Consider the following 17230-nt stretch of genomic DNA (forward strand, 5'->3'; position numbering starts at 1 on the left):
GCTACTTGTTAGCTAGCTGTGATCCAGCTAACTCTTGGCATTTTATCACTTAGGAGACACATATGGATACTGATACGTGTCATTAGTCAACAATGGAATTATACAATGGATCAGGAATAAGAGAGTTCTTTTTTCTAAATCCAACATGACTTTTTTAAAACTTTTTATTTTATATTGGAGTATAGTAGATTAACAATGTTGTGTTAGTTTCAGGTGTACAACAAAGTGACTCAGTTATTCATATACATGTGTCTATTCTCTTTCAAATTCTTTTCCTGATTAGGTTGTTACATAATATTGAGCAGAGTTTCCTGTGCTATACAGTAGGTCCTTGTTGGTTATCCATTTTAAATATAGCAGTGGGTAGGAATCTAGATCCCACATGACTTTTTACTGTCCGTTAGGAGAACTTAATCTGTTCTAAATTCTCTATGTCTGTGGCTTCTCGAGTTAATGATGTTGGGATTTAAGGACAAAAGATGGGGAGTGGATTTTGGATGTAGCATTTTGCAGCACATACTACTCACCAGTGCTAAATGTAACAGCTAGACCATTCTTTATAAAATAGCCCTCTTCTAGCCCTCTACAATCTTTTTATTGTTTATTTCCTAACCTTGATTTATTTCCTTTAAGGATATAGGCAAGAGAGAGGTTATTGTCTTTTGAGGATTTGTTTTATTAAAAATAACAAAACAGATATCTACCACCCACAACTAAATGGATTAATTTATTTCTTTAAAAAATTACCCTTTGTATATAGAGATAGGAATCAGTGTGAAGGAATTGTTTTAGTAACATTCATGCTGTTAAACGATAGTATTTTATTGAGAGGCTGAAGCTTAAGGATACTATGAGGAGGTCAATGCTAAAGTAGGTACCTAAGGAGATTCCTTAAGCTTCCCCTTTGAATGCCTTGACTAGAGGAAACCAAAGGATTCTGTAAGTGCCTTATGCCTGGCTTAAGAGAGTCATTCCTTCATTAAAAAATATTTATTGGGTACTTGCTAGTTTAGGTGCTGGAGATACAGAGATAAACAAGACAAAATGTGTTATAGTAGTTTAATTTCAAGAGAAATTAGGAACAGCTGTTTTTTGAAGTTAATTCTCCTACTGTGTCTTCCCTCTACCTTTGCACATATAGTGAATCAACCAAAAGAATTTTAAAACTACAGGTGGGGATTTGTTAATTTGAAGGCTTTGTGTTTGAATCTTTGTTTTCCTTTTTCCTTGCTAAATGTAAGAAGATGGCAAAATCAGTTTTCATCCCTGAAGTTTGGGATGGATGTATGTTTTCTCATATTAAATGGCTACTTTCTCTTGCTTTTCAGTTTCAACACTGCATCTTTTTGGAATATTAAAAGAATGGCATGCCAAAGACAGGTTATTTAATAGGCAAATGTGTGAAAAGTAGATATAGGATATCATGGCCAGGCTGACAGACATAGCTGTTTATTGGTAGTTGGACTTTTCATTGTATGCGTACTTACCTAATGATGTTTATACATAGTTCATAACTCTGCCTCATAGGAATATATTGTGAGGCATGATTAAATGTTATCCACAAGTGGCACACATTCCTGAAAAGTTTTATGAACACTAAATTGTGTTATTGTAACTAGCATGTATAATATAAAGAAAACTTTTGATGAATCCTGTTCATAAGATTAAAAAAATTCTATGATTTAAACAGTCATATCCATTTTAACTGTTCTATAAATTCAGATTAAACACATTAGGTCATTTTTATTGACTGACTTCTGTGAAATAATGATTTGTTTTATAGAGATGTATTATACACACATGCATAGATATTGATATATGTACATATATGTGTATGTAGAGAGAGAGAGTTAGGAATTAGCTCTGAACTATAGGTAGTATTCACCTTTTATTTATGTGTAGCTTGGAGAACTTTTTTGCAAATTAACAGTACTGTCTTTAAAACCTTTTTTATATGTTATCCATAGTTCTTTATTTTCTACCATTTCCTTCAGAGCAAGAGATTTAATCTCAAATTAGATAGCTAGATTATAGAGTGAAGTAAATTCTTTACCCCTTTTCCAGACTGTGAAGTCCTTATTTACAAGTGAAGTTGAGAATTTGCTGCAATTAGACTCCAAATGACATTATGTGTTATAGATGTGCTGTTAAATACTTAACTGTCTTAGTACTGTTAGATGATACCTCTTGGCAAGCATGTAACAGATGTTGTTCACGTGAATGGTAAAAATTTGTTTCTTTGTTAGATTTTGTAATTTTCACAAGGTAAGTTTGAAATAATTTTATTTGGTGGTACAGTTATGACATTTTCTCACATTTTAAAGTTCAAGAATTAAGCAGAGGGAAGTCTCTTAGGTGCTTGTTGAATAAATATATCTAAATTCTGAGGTATATTTTCAAACATGAAATTAATGCAAAATATTTTACTATAAATCCAGCCATTTTTCTTTTTATTTATATTTTGATTGTTCTACATGTTCTTTGGTTAAAAATTTTTGTGCATCAAGCTTTTCTACATTTAAGATGATTTCTTTAGGCTAGACTCCCAGTAATGGAATTATGGGGTCAAAGTGTGTGAACTTTTCTTAGCAAGCTTTTGACGTATACTTATTGCCAAATTGGTTTTGAAAAGAGCTATACTAGTTTATTGCCATCAGCAGTATTTGAATATACATTTCTTACATATTATGTATTTAAGTGAGAATTTAAATTCCATTGTTGCTTTAATGTATATTTGTTTGATTCCCAATGACATTTAATGTTTTCCACATTTTAAAATTATCTGTGATGTTTGTTATTGCTTCTGCCCATTTATCTATAAGGTTTAGTTAGCATTTTTACTTTCATATTAGTTATTTCTATCTTTAAAGTTTAATCAAAAGTATCTGAATGTGTCCCCCCTTCCCTGTTCTCCCCCACTCCCAAAAAACCTAACCAAAATTAAGTCAGACAACAAACTGGGAAAAAGTGTTTAATATTTTTATCTAGCCAGATATCTTAGATTTTTGTATAGTATGAGTGGTACAAAGTTTATTCTTTTACTGGAGACACAAAGCTACCATTATGATTGTTAATTAGAGGACAGTGCTATAACAAGAGTTGTCCTCAGGCCTTCTGAAGGAGGCATGGGGATGTTAGCTCTTACTCTGATTAGACCATACTGGTTTTATGCTTTATTTAGTTCTTCTACTACATCCATACTAGTTGGACTTCATCTGTTGCTTCTTACTATTATTATTTCTGCCAGTAGCTATAACTCATATTTCCTTCTACTCTTTTTCTCAATGCAGTATGTATATTTCTGTGTATATATGCTTACACTTTTAACAATGAACTATGAACATTTCTTCATTAAACATCTTCAAAAATATATTTTCCCATCACCTGCATGTATCACAATCTAATTATTCCCCTTTTATTAGATATATTAGGTTGCCAGTTTTTCACTGCTATAATTTTGCCACTAATTTTGCCATTAAGCTGCTATAACGAGCTTCATTATAAATTGTTTGGATTTCTGATTAATTCTTTAAAACAGTATTTTAGAATAGAAATTACTGGGTCAAAGGTCATAAAGGTTTATTATTTTTTCCTATTTACTTGTTTATTTCTTTTAAAATAGGTAATAGAAGAAGTACAGGGAAATAATCAAACAGAAGAAAGTTTATGCAGTAAAAAAGTCTGCCTCTTAAAAAAAAAAAAAAGAAAAAGTCTGCCTCTTATCCTAGGCTCCCACTCCCTAGGAAAAAAAACCCTTCAATAAAAGATACTGTTTGGATACATATGTTTCCACCAGAGGGGGAAGCCTGGGGAGTGATGCTTGTTGCTGCTGTGCCTGTATGTATATGAATTACCTCTGGAAGAATATTATGTGTCATGTACATGGGAGCATACTGTACAAGCTATTCTACACTTGTGTTTTTTACTCATTCACTTACCTTTTCACCTCACCATGTTATTTTCTTGAAAAGCTGTACCATTTACACGTCCATATATTATCCTTTAGGCGCCAAATGCTTTAATGTTTTTAGAGTCTTTGGTACATTTTTTGGTGAAATTTAAAAATATTGTTTATGACTGGGAGGTTGAATATTTTTCCTTAGGATTATTTACTGGCCATAGGTAGCCGTTCTTCTTACTTGACGTTTAATGTCCATCCTTTCTCATTATTTAAAAATTAAGGTCTTCTTATTCTGGCAGGACATATTATATGAGCTGTTTGTATATTAAGCATATTAGCCTTTTTTTGTCCTATTGATCGTATATCCTATTTTCTCAGTTCATTATTGCTTTTTAATTTTATTTGGGGTTTTTCGGTGGGGGGGTAGTCAGAGGTTTAACATCTTTCTGTGTTATTTTCATTTTTATATATCTTTAATTCCCTTCTAATTATACATTTTATAATTAACAAAAAAAATCCACTTCTGTTAGAATCATGTGCAAAATGAAGTGAGTGGGATTTCCCCCTTTCCTTTTGTAAATAGGTTAAAAGGTTAAACTGTAGACTGGTCAACATCCAAATTTATTAGAGATTTTGAATCCATGAAGTCTAGTTGAAATATCGATAGATTTGACCCTATCAGAATTGGAGATTGATAGAATTTGAATTGTGAAGTCTTATCAGTGGTGGTTGACTTTTCCGTTCTGCCTTCGATGGCACCCATGAGTGTATATGTGTGTAACTGAGGGACAGTGAGTTGAGTGTGCATTACATGTGTAGGTGATATGTAATTACTGTGTTGAGGGCAGTGGGAGGTGGGCTCAGGCTTTGGCTATTCTCAGTTCTCTTCCCATTTTAACCTCTACCTTTGCTCTTACTTTTAAAGCTTAAGAGCCTGCAGTAACCAGAGAGTACAGAAGGTCTTGAGCTGTTTCAGATACATTTTGCATTCTGGCTTTGTATTCCTCTCTAGAATTCCTGGTCATGATTTTGTTAACTCATTCATTGGTATCTATTTGAAATTTAGAATGAAATGAAGATAATTTAAAGGCATATGATCCATGAATCACTGATAGACTTTTTCATTAATGTTTAAAAAAAAATGTCTGTGTCTACTTTCTGCAAACTCTTACTGCATGATTATTAATTTTTTTTCTGTGTACTTGGATCACATTATAAGCCACTAGATTAAATAGCCACTCTGTACTTTATCAAAAGTAGTTAACTTTCTTAAAGAGCCTAAAAAGGAAAGTGAAAATGTTAATATGAGAGTGTACACATTTTAAATATTTATATATTCAATATTTATTTTTAAATTTTCACTGTCCAGTAGAAATTGAATCCGAATAAAATGTTTGATGATCTCCTGTCACTAGGTAAGGGACCATGTTATGATTCATCTGCACGGATGGACAAGTGTCAGTCCTCACTCCCCTGGAATCATTTGTATTCATACACAGATAATTTACTGCAGGGCTTTTCCCCCAGAACCTTCTGGAGGTTCTTATTTCTGGTGGCCCTAATGCCTCTATTGTAGGCAGCTAATGGGAAATACACAGTATCTGTATCTGAAGGTTGAACAAATACTACTATTGCTGTGGCTCCTACTGGTTCTTCAGGAGCAGGAGGGAGGTTAGAAAGGAATGGCAAATGTGAGAGAGGCTGTGGTGTTGGAATCCAGTATGTGACTTGGTAATATAATGTGTAACAGAATTAGCTGAAACTGTTGCAGTCATTGTTACTATTTACTGTGCGTTCTGATCCTTTCAACAATACTACAAGGAAAGTATCCTTTCCATTTTACAAATGAGGAAACTGAGACTCAGAAATTATGTTTCATTGAAAGTGAGCACAGGTACTGTAAATAGAGGGAGAAGGTGAATTTAACTCTGGACATGGTCAAGTTAAGAGAGCTATCTTGCTAGAAATTTCAAACAGTAATTTGGAGAAGCAGGTTTGGAGCTTGGTAGAGAGGATAGGGCTAAAGACATAGGTTTGGAAAATCCTATGCACAGAGGTAGTAGTTAAAATGTTGGAGATTTGCTAGTGATGTATTCTGGAGTCATCAAGGCAGTAGAGTTTATTAACTGTTCACCCATATGATGCTCCCTGCCACTCTCTCTGGAGTAGGTCCTGACTGCCTGGGAAGCGTTCATTTTGTTCAAGGGAGTTACAAAACATGGATATATGAGGCGGTGTTATAGATAGATTTTCTCAGCCCTGTCCCATTTTATCATCCTGTTGATAACAATACGATGTCCTGCTACAGCTCAGATTCTAAGGGTAGGAGGACAAGCACACCCCTAGGAAGTTGCTTCAAAATCTTTAGTTCTGCGGTTTGAATCCCCTTTCCCCCATTGATTCTGTGCCTCCGACAATACGTCTTTTAGGGTCACTGTCCTGAACCCATTGAGAGAGAGGAGATTGTTGCTTTAAATTCTACTTATAAAGAGATATACTTTTTGCTACCTAATTAATTGGGGGAAAACATAGAAGAAATATATTATCTCCTTTAATATTACAAAGAAGAGATTACAAAGAAGTGGCTTGCTTAACTTTAAGGAATGGTGTTTATTGCAAGGACACAGCAACAGTTGTGCTCTGGCCTTGACTGTTCTGGGGTCTGTTCTGTTATTGCACCCCCCCACCCCCACCCCAGACCCACCGCGGTGCCTCTGCTTCACTCAGTGCTTCTCACTTCCAACTTCTCCAGGCTTGGTGGAACATTCTTACTGCTGAGCCTTTGACTTAGGCCTGGGTTTCTTGTCCAAACTGCATCACTGGTTTGGCTCTAGGTCCAAGATTTTACAACCCACAAGGAATAAACCGAGGCTCTAGGGCCGTACGCAGTAGGGCCACACTGCCACTGGCAGGCAATTTTGAGGCTTCAGTCTCTCCAGGAGAAATTCACAAATTTTTTTTTTTTCAAGGTGAAATCTGCCATCATGGTCGGGAATCATGTGATGGGTTTGGAAGTAGTGAGAGACAAGAGTATGTGGGATATGTGTGTTTGAAGAATGTGTGATAAGAATCACCAGTTGGGTTTGTTTGTTTGAAACTACAGGAACATTTCAATTCCAATATCCCATATGACATACTTTGGGGTATGAACCTTCCTCAGGGAGCATCACACAGGGATGTGACATACTACCTGCGTTAGGGCAGAGAAAGAGTTGAGAAGCACTGATCCAGGAAGTGGCATTCAACTTGAAGAGAATGGGAGATGTTTCTAAATTATATTCGTATACTCACTGTCAACAACATATTTTCATCTATGAGTAACTTTAACAGATGTCTCCTCATGGTGCTTAGTAACTACAGAATAATTCTTATCTTAAGAGTTTGGCAGTTTGGGAATGGAGAAAAAATTAAATGGACAGAGCAAGTGATTGTATACAGGCTTTCCCTTTTCATGACAAATACATGTTATGTTTTCGGGAAAATATTCAGTTTTGCAAATGCCATCAGTCTTTAACAATCATAAATTCACTTGGCAAGAGAAATGGAGTAGCTCTACAGAACTGTGGTTATTGTTACATTGTTTTGTTTACTGTAAATCTGGCTCAATATTGGTAAATACAGTGTAGCAGAAACTGAACTGTTGTGAGCTATCTGGGCATCAGTCCAAGATATCATTAAAAATACTGCCTCAGACTAATTTGGGTTTATGAATAATATTTTGTTAACAGCTTAACTAAAATTGAGCCACATGGTGTAGCTTAAAATTCTGAATCCACAAGATAATGAGAGTAGTATAAATGTATAGTGCATACTTAATATTCTGTATTTGAGTGATAAATTTATATTTATTTCCGTGTTAACCTTTAAACTGTAAGCACCCAAGTGCTTAATATTATCTGGTATCTTTAAAGTTTACTTAATGCTGTGATTTGCTGTTCATTTGAATTTCTTTTAAACTAAAATATTATTGGTTTAACAATCTAAACTAAAGAATAAGGAGAGAGTGCCTGAACAAATATATTAAAATGGACATTCAACACCCATTTTGGCATACGGATATGTAAACAGCTGGAGTTTATGTTAACATTCACCAGAAAGTTGGAAGGATATAGTGTTGTTGTAAAGGTCCAATAACTTAATTCATTTGTTTTACTAATAATTAGACCTTCAAGTAGGTTATGGGAATTATTAATGTTTGCTTTTAAGTTAGTAATTCATATTAGGTATAACAAAGGGAATTGAGGGCTTGATAAGTTAGATGATCCAAGACAAAAATCCGTATTTAGGTGTTTCTTGCCAAGAGAAGATATTATGTGTCTTATTCTTTTGTGTCCTATTTTAATTAAAGTTTTTTCTGAACATATGTGTATAAACTCCCATTGAAAAGATGTTGGAAGAGTTGATTTTCTGTCACTGTTAGTGTGAAAAATATTTCTGGTGTGTGCATTATTTAAAGAATGAATTTTAAATGTAACTCTTCTCAATAAATATTTTATTCATTTTACAGGTTAGCACTCTACGTATATGAATATCTGCTCCATGTAGGAGCTCAGAAATCGGCCCAGACTTTTTTATCAGAGGTATGTTTTGTATATTTTCCTCATTGTATTTTGATATCCTCTGTAAGTGAATGAAAAATATACTGTAACAATTATTTGAAAAAAATATCATTATGTATTATATAATGAATGCTCAGTTATCAGAGTGCATAATATACTCTTTGTAGATTTTTTGTAAGCATTTTTAGTATCCCAAAATTCCATGTCCATGCAAATAACCTCCTACTCAACTTTATAGCCATTTTTTCCCTGTAGAAATAGAACCATTAAACACCATCATATCTCTAGTTTTAGCAATATCTTAGTTTGGCATTATTCACAATTTTGGAAAATATGGTTTTTGTTTTTATTTTGTGTGGATAATAGTGGATTGACGACTGAAACTTCCATTAGAAAACATTTTGATAATCTTGCTCTCAAGTTCTTGTTTCTCTTTCTATTTTTCTCCGTCACAATATTTTAAACTTTGAGCTCTCATACAATGTTACTTTTTCCTTCTCTAATTTATATAATGATGAGGATGAGGAGGGTTTTATTGATTTATATATATGCCAGGCATATTATCTATAATTATAATAAATATTCCATTATCTATAGTTCTTATAAGAAATTTGCAAGGCATATGGTATTATTCCTGATTTACTGATAAGAACTACAGGGCTCAGGGAGTTTATATTACTAGCTTATGGTCCCATAGCTTAGTAAGTTATGGAACTAGAATTCAAACCTTAGGTCCATGTTAATTCCAAAGCCCCTGGTTTCCCCTCTATATCAGTGCTGTCCAGTATGGTAGCCGCTGGCCAGATGTGACTTTTTGAGCAGTTGAAATATGACTAATGCAATTGAGAAGTGCTGTAAGTATGAAGGTACACACTGGATTTTGAACACTTGGTGTGAACAAAAGAATATAAAGTATCAATAATTTAAAATTTTTGATCACATTGAAATGATAATATTTTGGATATATTAGACAAAATAAAATTACTAACATTATTTTTCTTTTTTCTTTTTTAATGTAATTACTAGAAAATTTTAAATTACATCTGTGGCTCTCATTTGTGGCATATGTTTATGTTTCTGTGGGACAGTGCTGATCAAAATTACATTGTCTCTAGTGATCTCACTAGTTTGCCCCTTCCAGATCAGGCATATGACGGGCAACCCCTTGACCAAAGTGCCCTGCCTGAGGTACAGCCTTCTTGAGATTCACTATCCTCCAACAAGCACACAAGTAAACAAACACATGTAGCCCCCCAATCTTTTATCTAATTAATTAATATATGTGAACTGTTAGGGCCTGTTTGCAAGTAAGAAAATTGAGAGGTATGCTCAGAACTTAAGAAGTCAGTTGTTTTACTACAGAAGGAATATATGCAGTGTAATAAAAATGTGATTTCAAAGTTTATTTAAATCAAAACAGAAGTCTAACATATCCATATCTCATTAAATAATTAATTAGAAGACTTTGGTCTATAACCTTTCTGAGTCACATTCACTGTTTGATATTATAAAGTGACTGAGATTGCAAAGAGGTTGCTTTTCATAATTATATTCTTAATCACTGTCAACTTATATTTAAAAGAAACTAAAGCTACTTATGGAGATTTTCAAGTTTTATTTTAATGCATTTGAAAACTTGATAAAAGAATTTACCGATCACTTTCCTTAAATCAAGGACCATTTTGGATTGGCTCAATTTTCTGAGTCCTCGGGGGTTCCCAAGACTATTTTTTCTTAGCAACACTAATAATCACTTCATCAAAAAGAAAAAAGTTGCTAACTTATTTAAGGAAGTTCAGGTACTAGGACTCAAATAAGTTATGTGGATTGAACAGATAACTAGATACTGTACTGATATGCTTCTGACTCAATGGACAATGGATATACAACTTTTCTAGAGCTACTTGGTAAAAATAAAATTATAACTCCAGAAGAGATTTACACATTTTTAAACAAGTATTTACCATGATTTTATTTTCTCCGGCTGCATTTGGAATACAAAACTGAGGATATCTCTGAATTATTAATCTGGTTCAGTTTCACAGGAGGAATCAGTTAAGCTGATATTAAACTGTTGTCACCAGGAAGACACAATATTACTGGACTTTGGAGATGGGTGTATGTGATTCCCAGAATAGTTACATGGAAATCGTTGAACATAAAGCAATCGTATATATTTTTGTGGGTACATACTTATGAATGTGAAGTATAGTAAAGGTCTGAAAGAATATACATTCCAGACTAGTTGTTGGGGATGTTAAAGGAATCAAAGGGGAATTTTATCCTTACTTGTAGGATTTTTTTAAACAAGAAATATATATGTATATGTATATATATTTGTATAGTTATTTAAAAATAAAAATAATAGAAGATAAAATACGAAGTTACCTTGATTTTAAAATGGAAGTCTGGAGGTAGATTTATAATAGGCCATTGCTGAGTATACCCTAGAGTTCTAGATACAGTCGTCCCTCCGTATCCACCGGGTATTGATTCTAGGACCTCCCCACCCCTACCCCACTGCTGTGGATGCCAGAATCCACAGAGATCAGGTCCCTTATGTAAAATAGCACAGTGTTTGCACATTGCCTACACTTATCTTCCCATGTATTTTAAATCATCTCTAGGTTACTTCTAATACTTAACGGTGCAAATGCTGTGTAATAGATGTAAGTACAATGTAAATGATATGTAAACAGTTGCCCATAGGAAGCAATTTTCAAGTTTGGCTTTTTGCAACTTTCTGGAATTTTTTTTCCAAGTATTTTCTCTCCGTGGTTGGTTGAATCTGTGGATGTGGAACCTACAGATAGAGAGGGCTGACTGTAATTTCAATTGGTTAAATTTCAATAGCTTGCTATATTGTCCTCCCTCATATTTTAAGTTTCCATAATACCAGCTGCTTGTGTTTGCCTATACATACCAGAAGCCTTCTCTCATCTGGGCATTACTAGGTGCTGTTCACTGCCTAAAATCTCCCCTTCTCTCCTTGACTGGCTTAGAAGTAGCTTTTTATAGGAAAGCTTTCTCAGGGCTCCACCTCTCCGTGCTGATAGTGCATTCTTACCTGAAAGCCTTTGCATATTCTGCCAAGAAGCTTGGACTTATCTTCTCGGCAAAAGAGAACTTTTATTCTTTTAAGTAAAAGAATAGCATCGTTAGATTTGTACTGCAGTGTCTATGTGAATGGCAGTACCCATCCTCTTTAACTATGGACAACAAAGAAAGGAGAATGTAATCTTTTAGAGCTTTGTACCCTATTTAGCATTGCTTTCTCTCTTCCTTTCACTTGGATCATCTGGAAAATTTAAGGCTGCTCATTGTAGAATGACTTCTTAAGTCATTTGAGTAGTGAAGGACCATCTTATCTAAATTCTTACTCTATACCCAGATTTTTACCTGACTCAGAACTGTTATACAAGGAACTTAAAAATCAGGGGGACCTATTTATTTGGTTTGGGTATTTGTGATTAAAAAGGAAAAGACTGAAGTGGCACCAATTACGCAAGTATTCGATGTTCTCACCCTGGTTCAAGGCAAAGTAGAATGCTTCTTCCAATTTCGGCATTCTCCCTCAGGATGAATGAGGATATGAATGACTATGATGTTAATGAGCCCTTGTGAGCCAGGATTTACTGTGCTGGGCCACCTCTTTCATTTATACGGGTTTGCTTTCTGGATGAAGTTGTGAGAAGGTCAAGTTGGAACTCCAGGCATCATCTGAACAAGTAAGATGTGTATCTCAGGAGCCTAATCTCTCAGTTGGGCTTAGCCTTTCTTATAGGGCCCTTGGCCAAGCCTGTCAGAAATTGGACTGCTTCTGATAGCTTTTGTTATCAGTCTGAATAGTAGGGCACTATTAGCCCAGCTATTTTTTTTCTTAGTTAAGAGAGATAACACTGGGATAACAGTAGAAATTAAAACATTTCTCTAGCCAGGCTGTGTTAAAGCTCATTGTTATCTCTGATTCATCATAGATCCTAAACCACTACCTGAATCCTAAATGTAGTTTGTATGACTTTTCATTTTCTTACCACCAAGAGGACAAAATGGAATATTCTTTAGAAATATTCTCAATACAGAGCCCCTCCTCTGCTTTATATTTTATTATCCTTCAGTATTCAATAATTATAAACAGAATGCTAAGAAATCTTCTTTACAATGCTATATCAATTTTTGTTATTTTGGGTTCTTTAAAAATGATTCTTTTCCTGCGTTATATTATTTCATTATGCAAAGATAATTCCTGCTTGTTCCTGAAATTTTGTATGGTATTCATGCCTCAGAATGAAGCTTGGTGTCTGTAGCAAATAAAATTAAGAATTAGAGTGTTGTTGCAGAGATCTAGGTTTTTTTTCTCTTCTTAAAAATTTTACATTGTTTATACTGTATTACTAGCTCTTATTTGCCATAAATTAGCCAATAAGTTAGCCAGAAATAGAAGCTTAAAAATATCTAATGGATTGTTTCTTCAGATTTTATTAAGAATGCTAAATTATTGAACTCCATAGACTCCAAAATTCTGTTCTGTTTATTTTTTCACCTATATGAAAAGAGAAAATAATCATAATAATTTCCTTACCTTACCTGTTTCTTGAACTTTAATTTGGAGGCAACATAGTGTAGTGGGTAAGAGCAATCACTTTAGGGCCACACTGCTGGATTTGAATTGTGTTCTACATTATATTTACTTATTCAGTTTTCTTAATTATAAAAAGAAGATAATCATAATAATACTATAAAGTGGTGCTGTGGTTGAAATGAGTTAGTACATGTAAAGTGATTTGAAGGGCCTGGCATGTGGTAAGTGCTGAAAGGTGTTATTTTAATACTTGACTGATTCTTTTCTTTTCTTTTTTTTTCTTTTGGCTATGGGATCTTAGTTCCCTGACCAGGGATTGGACCTGGGCCCTGGCAGTGAAAGCCCTGAGTCCTAACCACTGGACTACCAAGGAATTCCCCTCTTTTCTATCTTGTGTAGTTTACTTCTTTAGAGTACAAGTATAAATACATACGTGCACATGTGTGCTCCAAGTATCTGTCACCTGGATGGCCCACAATCCTCCTACCTCCTGGGGTTACCTTTTCTAGCAAAATGGCTCTAGTTCTAATCCCTAATATAATAGGTTGTCTCAAGTCCTCTCCAACATCTCTGGGGCTTACTAGGGGGAGGGAGGACAGTATGGTTCTCTTGCTGTGATTTCTTGCTCTCACTGAGTATTACAGCCCTGCTGCTTCTCCTCCTTATGTCTGATACCTTTTCTTTGCCTTAACTTTCCTGTTTCCTTCATATGCATCAAGGAGTTTTCCCAATAAAGAGTATTCCTTTTTAAGAGGACTTCTACCTTCCGTCTAAAGCAGAGGAGGACTATTCAATAAAACTTTCCATGATTTTGGAAATGATCTCTAATCTCTGCTGTATAGTAAGTTCTCCACTAGTCACATGTGACTACTGAGCCCTTGAAAAGTGGCTAGAGCAATTGAGGAATATTCAATTAATTTTAAATGTAAAGAGCCACATGTGGTTAATGAGTACCACGTTGAACAGCACAGTTTTGGATCATATCTGCTTCAAAGTACAGTCAGATTTTTCTTCCTGTTACACATCTATCAGCTTTAATTTTTTAAATTAGAATGTAAAAATTTTTACTTTTTTTTACATTTAGTTTAGTTGTATGGATGCACCGATACTTCTATACATGGAAGGTTTTAGAAAATTAGTAGGAACGGTGGATTATATCTAAATTAGAAGTCTCAGGATTTTGTCTAGCAACAAATGTGTACATAGGTATGCATTCTTTTCTTAACACAGGAACTAGCTTTATCCATTCAGGGTATTAATTTTTTTAATATTGGTTTTCAAAAAGTATGAAAGGATTTAGGAATACTCTGTAAAGTTTGTATCCCATGAGCTTCACATGAACTGCTGTGCTGTTTGAGCCGTCTAAAGTGGTCCTACATTCACGAGGCTGGAACCCCCCAAAAAAGGTGCTGTCGACATCCAGAATTGCCTCACCTCGGCTTTGTTGCTCCTGCTGCAACCAGCAACTACTCTTTTGGAGCCAGGGGCAGGAAGCTTCTCTTTTTCCTCCTGCCTTTTGATCTCCTACTAGTGTCTCCTGATAGCAGAACTTAACAGGAAACTGGCTGGCAAGGAGCCTAGGAAATGTAATTTTCAGAATCCAAGCACCAAGTGTAGAATGGAGTATAGGAGGGGTGGGTTTTGGGCTGAGAGATAATAGGTAACTGACCAGTATACCTTGCTGGAAGCAAATGATGATGAGATGATAAGTAAATGTGTGTGTGTGTGTGTGTGTGTGTGTGTGTGTGTGTGTGTGTGTGTGTGTATGTATATATGTTTGTATGTGTGTGTGTCACAAATGTTTTTTTATTATATACTCTGTTCTGTGCTTTGATTTTTGTTTCACTTGTTTGACTTCAGTTGTTTTATATTGGTCATTAAATTTATAATTCTCTATTTGTGGTTCTAGGGTATTTCATTCTATGAAATGTGCCATAATATATTTCACCAGCCCCCTATTGATGGACATTTAGATTGTTTCCAGTCTTTTGCAATTACAAATGATGCTTCAATGAAAATTGTTTCATTTATAATTTTGCATATGTGACCATATTTATAGAATAAATTCCTAGAAGAATTGCTATCAGATAGTGATAGTTTGTAATTTATAATTTTCAGTTATAAACCATATGGCATGTCTTACTCTTGCCAGTATACCTTTCATTCATGATTCAATGTTTGGCTGTGCATTTACATAGAAATCCTGAAAACACTAGATCATATGATAGAGACACTGCATAATCACAGACAAGGCCCTCAGATGCAGAGTATGGCAGTGGGAATTGGCCTTGGGATTTACAAGGTTACAGGAGAATACGGCCTTTAGCTGGACTAATGTTGGAAGGAAGGAACGTGGATGATTAAACAGCAAAAAGCCTAAGGACTAGGGACTACACATTGGGCCTGGAATAATGCAAGAAGGAAAAATAGAATAAAGAGAGAGAGATTGTTTGCATAGATGCCGCTTAAACACCTAAACAAGCCTGAAGCCCATGAAACTCAGTACAACAGAAAATGCCTCTTCATAAATAGCAGAAGAATTGTTTCTAAAATGACTGTTGACATTTAGAAGTATTTTCTGGCTATTCCTCAACCCCATCCATCATTAATACACGTTTGCTAAAAAAATTAAACTACATATGTGGATGCAAATATGATTTTAAAATGAAAGTCTTCCTTTAGCTTTTTCCAGAGATAATAGTTGTAAGTTTGGTGTCATTTTTAATATGCGTACACCCAAATGCACATGTACATATTCACACATTTTTTTTTAAACAGGAAAGGTTTTATACTATATGTATTTGTTCTCCAACCTTGTGTAATCTCCAGCTTGAAAAACCATTGTAGCATGGCTCTTTTTCCATGTAGATATATCTTATTCATTTTAATGATTACACACTGTTCTGTAGTATATAAGCATGAAAATTTATTTTACATTCACTATTGGTGAATGTTTTTCAGGTTGTTTCTAATTTTCATTGTTTCTAAAAATGCTGCAGTAAATGTGCCAAAGTTTTCTATAGATCAGGTTTTGTTTTCTTGAGCATCATCTCATGCTTTCTCTAAACAAGTAATATCTAGAGTAGTAATTAGTTTGGAGGCAAAAAATACCATTCACTATGGAAACATATTCCTATGTATAACCATCTCTTCTTTGCAAATACCTAAGACATTAGTTGTTGTTCATTGAATAACTGTGAGTTTTGTGTTAACTTCAGTATGATGGACCAAAGTTTTAGCTGTTTCTGCCACAGACTTGCAATTTAAGTGAGAAAGATGAACTTTACTTATGATATAGTAAAGAATGTTTGAGGATGAAAAAGATGATGTATGTGAAACATTTTGAATTTCTCTTAGGAATAATAAGATGTAATACTGTTTAAAATACAGATGCATTACCTTCAGACTTCCTCTTGTGAAAGACCATATCAAATATAAATCTTATAGTTATTTTGCTAGAGTACCTTATCTCCTGAAATAGCTGATGATTGGTTGTGGAAGTTGTGAAGGTACAGGAAGGAGACTGCTTAGTAGCTGATGTGGTGCAGTGGGACTCATTTAGACTGTGAGTCTAATCCAACCTCCAGCACAGTCTGGCACTGAGAGCTAGTATGCTATTTTGACTCTTCATAAGTCATCTCACATTCTCCTTTTAATTATTTCACAGTTGTATTATGTAAAGTCAAGATGAACTGAGATGAAACATAAGGACAGTACTTTAAAAAACTTACTGTTTATATGCTTAGGATGATTCCAGGGGTTAGGAATATTAGTGTGTCTGGGGCACATCTGTGAGGTCCATTATTATGCCCTTTCAAGAAGACTAGTGAAAAAATGGTAAGAGAAAGGATTGAGAGAAAGATGAGACACAGGTTTCTGACTAAATTATAACTTTAGCAGGACATCAGAGTTTTATTTCTCATAAGATTCATTAAGTACCATTCCTTATTTTTTCATGAACCAAAAAGATAGAATATTGATCAACTGAAATTATCAGATAAAAGGTAGTATAGATTAAAAATTTTTTTTTGAGTGTTACTGCTTAGGAGAATTCAAGCTAGGATCTGGCTTACATTTTATAACATGTTCTGGTTCATAGATCACATTTAGACTTTATAAATTCAAGTTCATTAATTGCTAGGGTTTCACCTTTTAGCTCTTTTTTTTTTTTTTTTTTCTTTTCGGTAC

At 34.5% G+C, this 17230-nt stretch overlaps 1 protein-coding gene across 6 annotated transcripts in view; it reads left to right on the forward strand.

Annotated features, from left to right (window-relative positions):
- SSBP2 (single stranded DNA binding protein 2) overlaps positions 1-17230 on the forward strand; it is a 308775-nt gene that overhangs the window by 66592 nt on the left and 224953 nt on the right. For all 6 annotated transcript variants that reach the window (XM_007451713.1, XM_007451715.1, XM_007451714.1 and 3 more), the window contains exon 2: positions 8409-8481. In XM_007451713.1, coding sequence (XP_007451775.1) covers positions 8409-8481 — 73 coding nt within the window. The remainder of the gene's footprint in view (positions 1-8408; positions 8482-17230) is intronic.

The sequence above is a fragment of the Lipotes vexillifer genome, unplaced genomic scaffold, assembly GCF_000442215.2.
Source record: "Lipotes vexillifer unplaced genomic scaffold, Lipotes_vexillifer_v1.1 scaffold740, whole genome shotgun sequence".
Taxonomy (NCBI): Eukaryota; Metazoa; Chordata; class Mammalia; order Artiodactyla; family Lipotidae; genus Lipotes; species Lipotes vexillifer.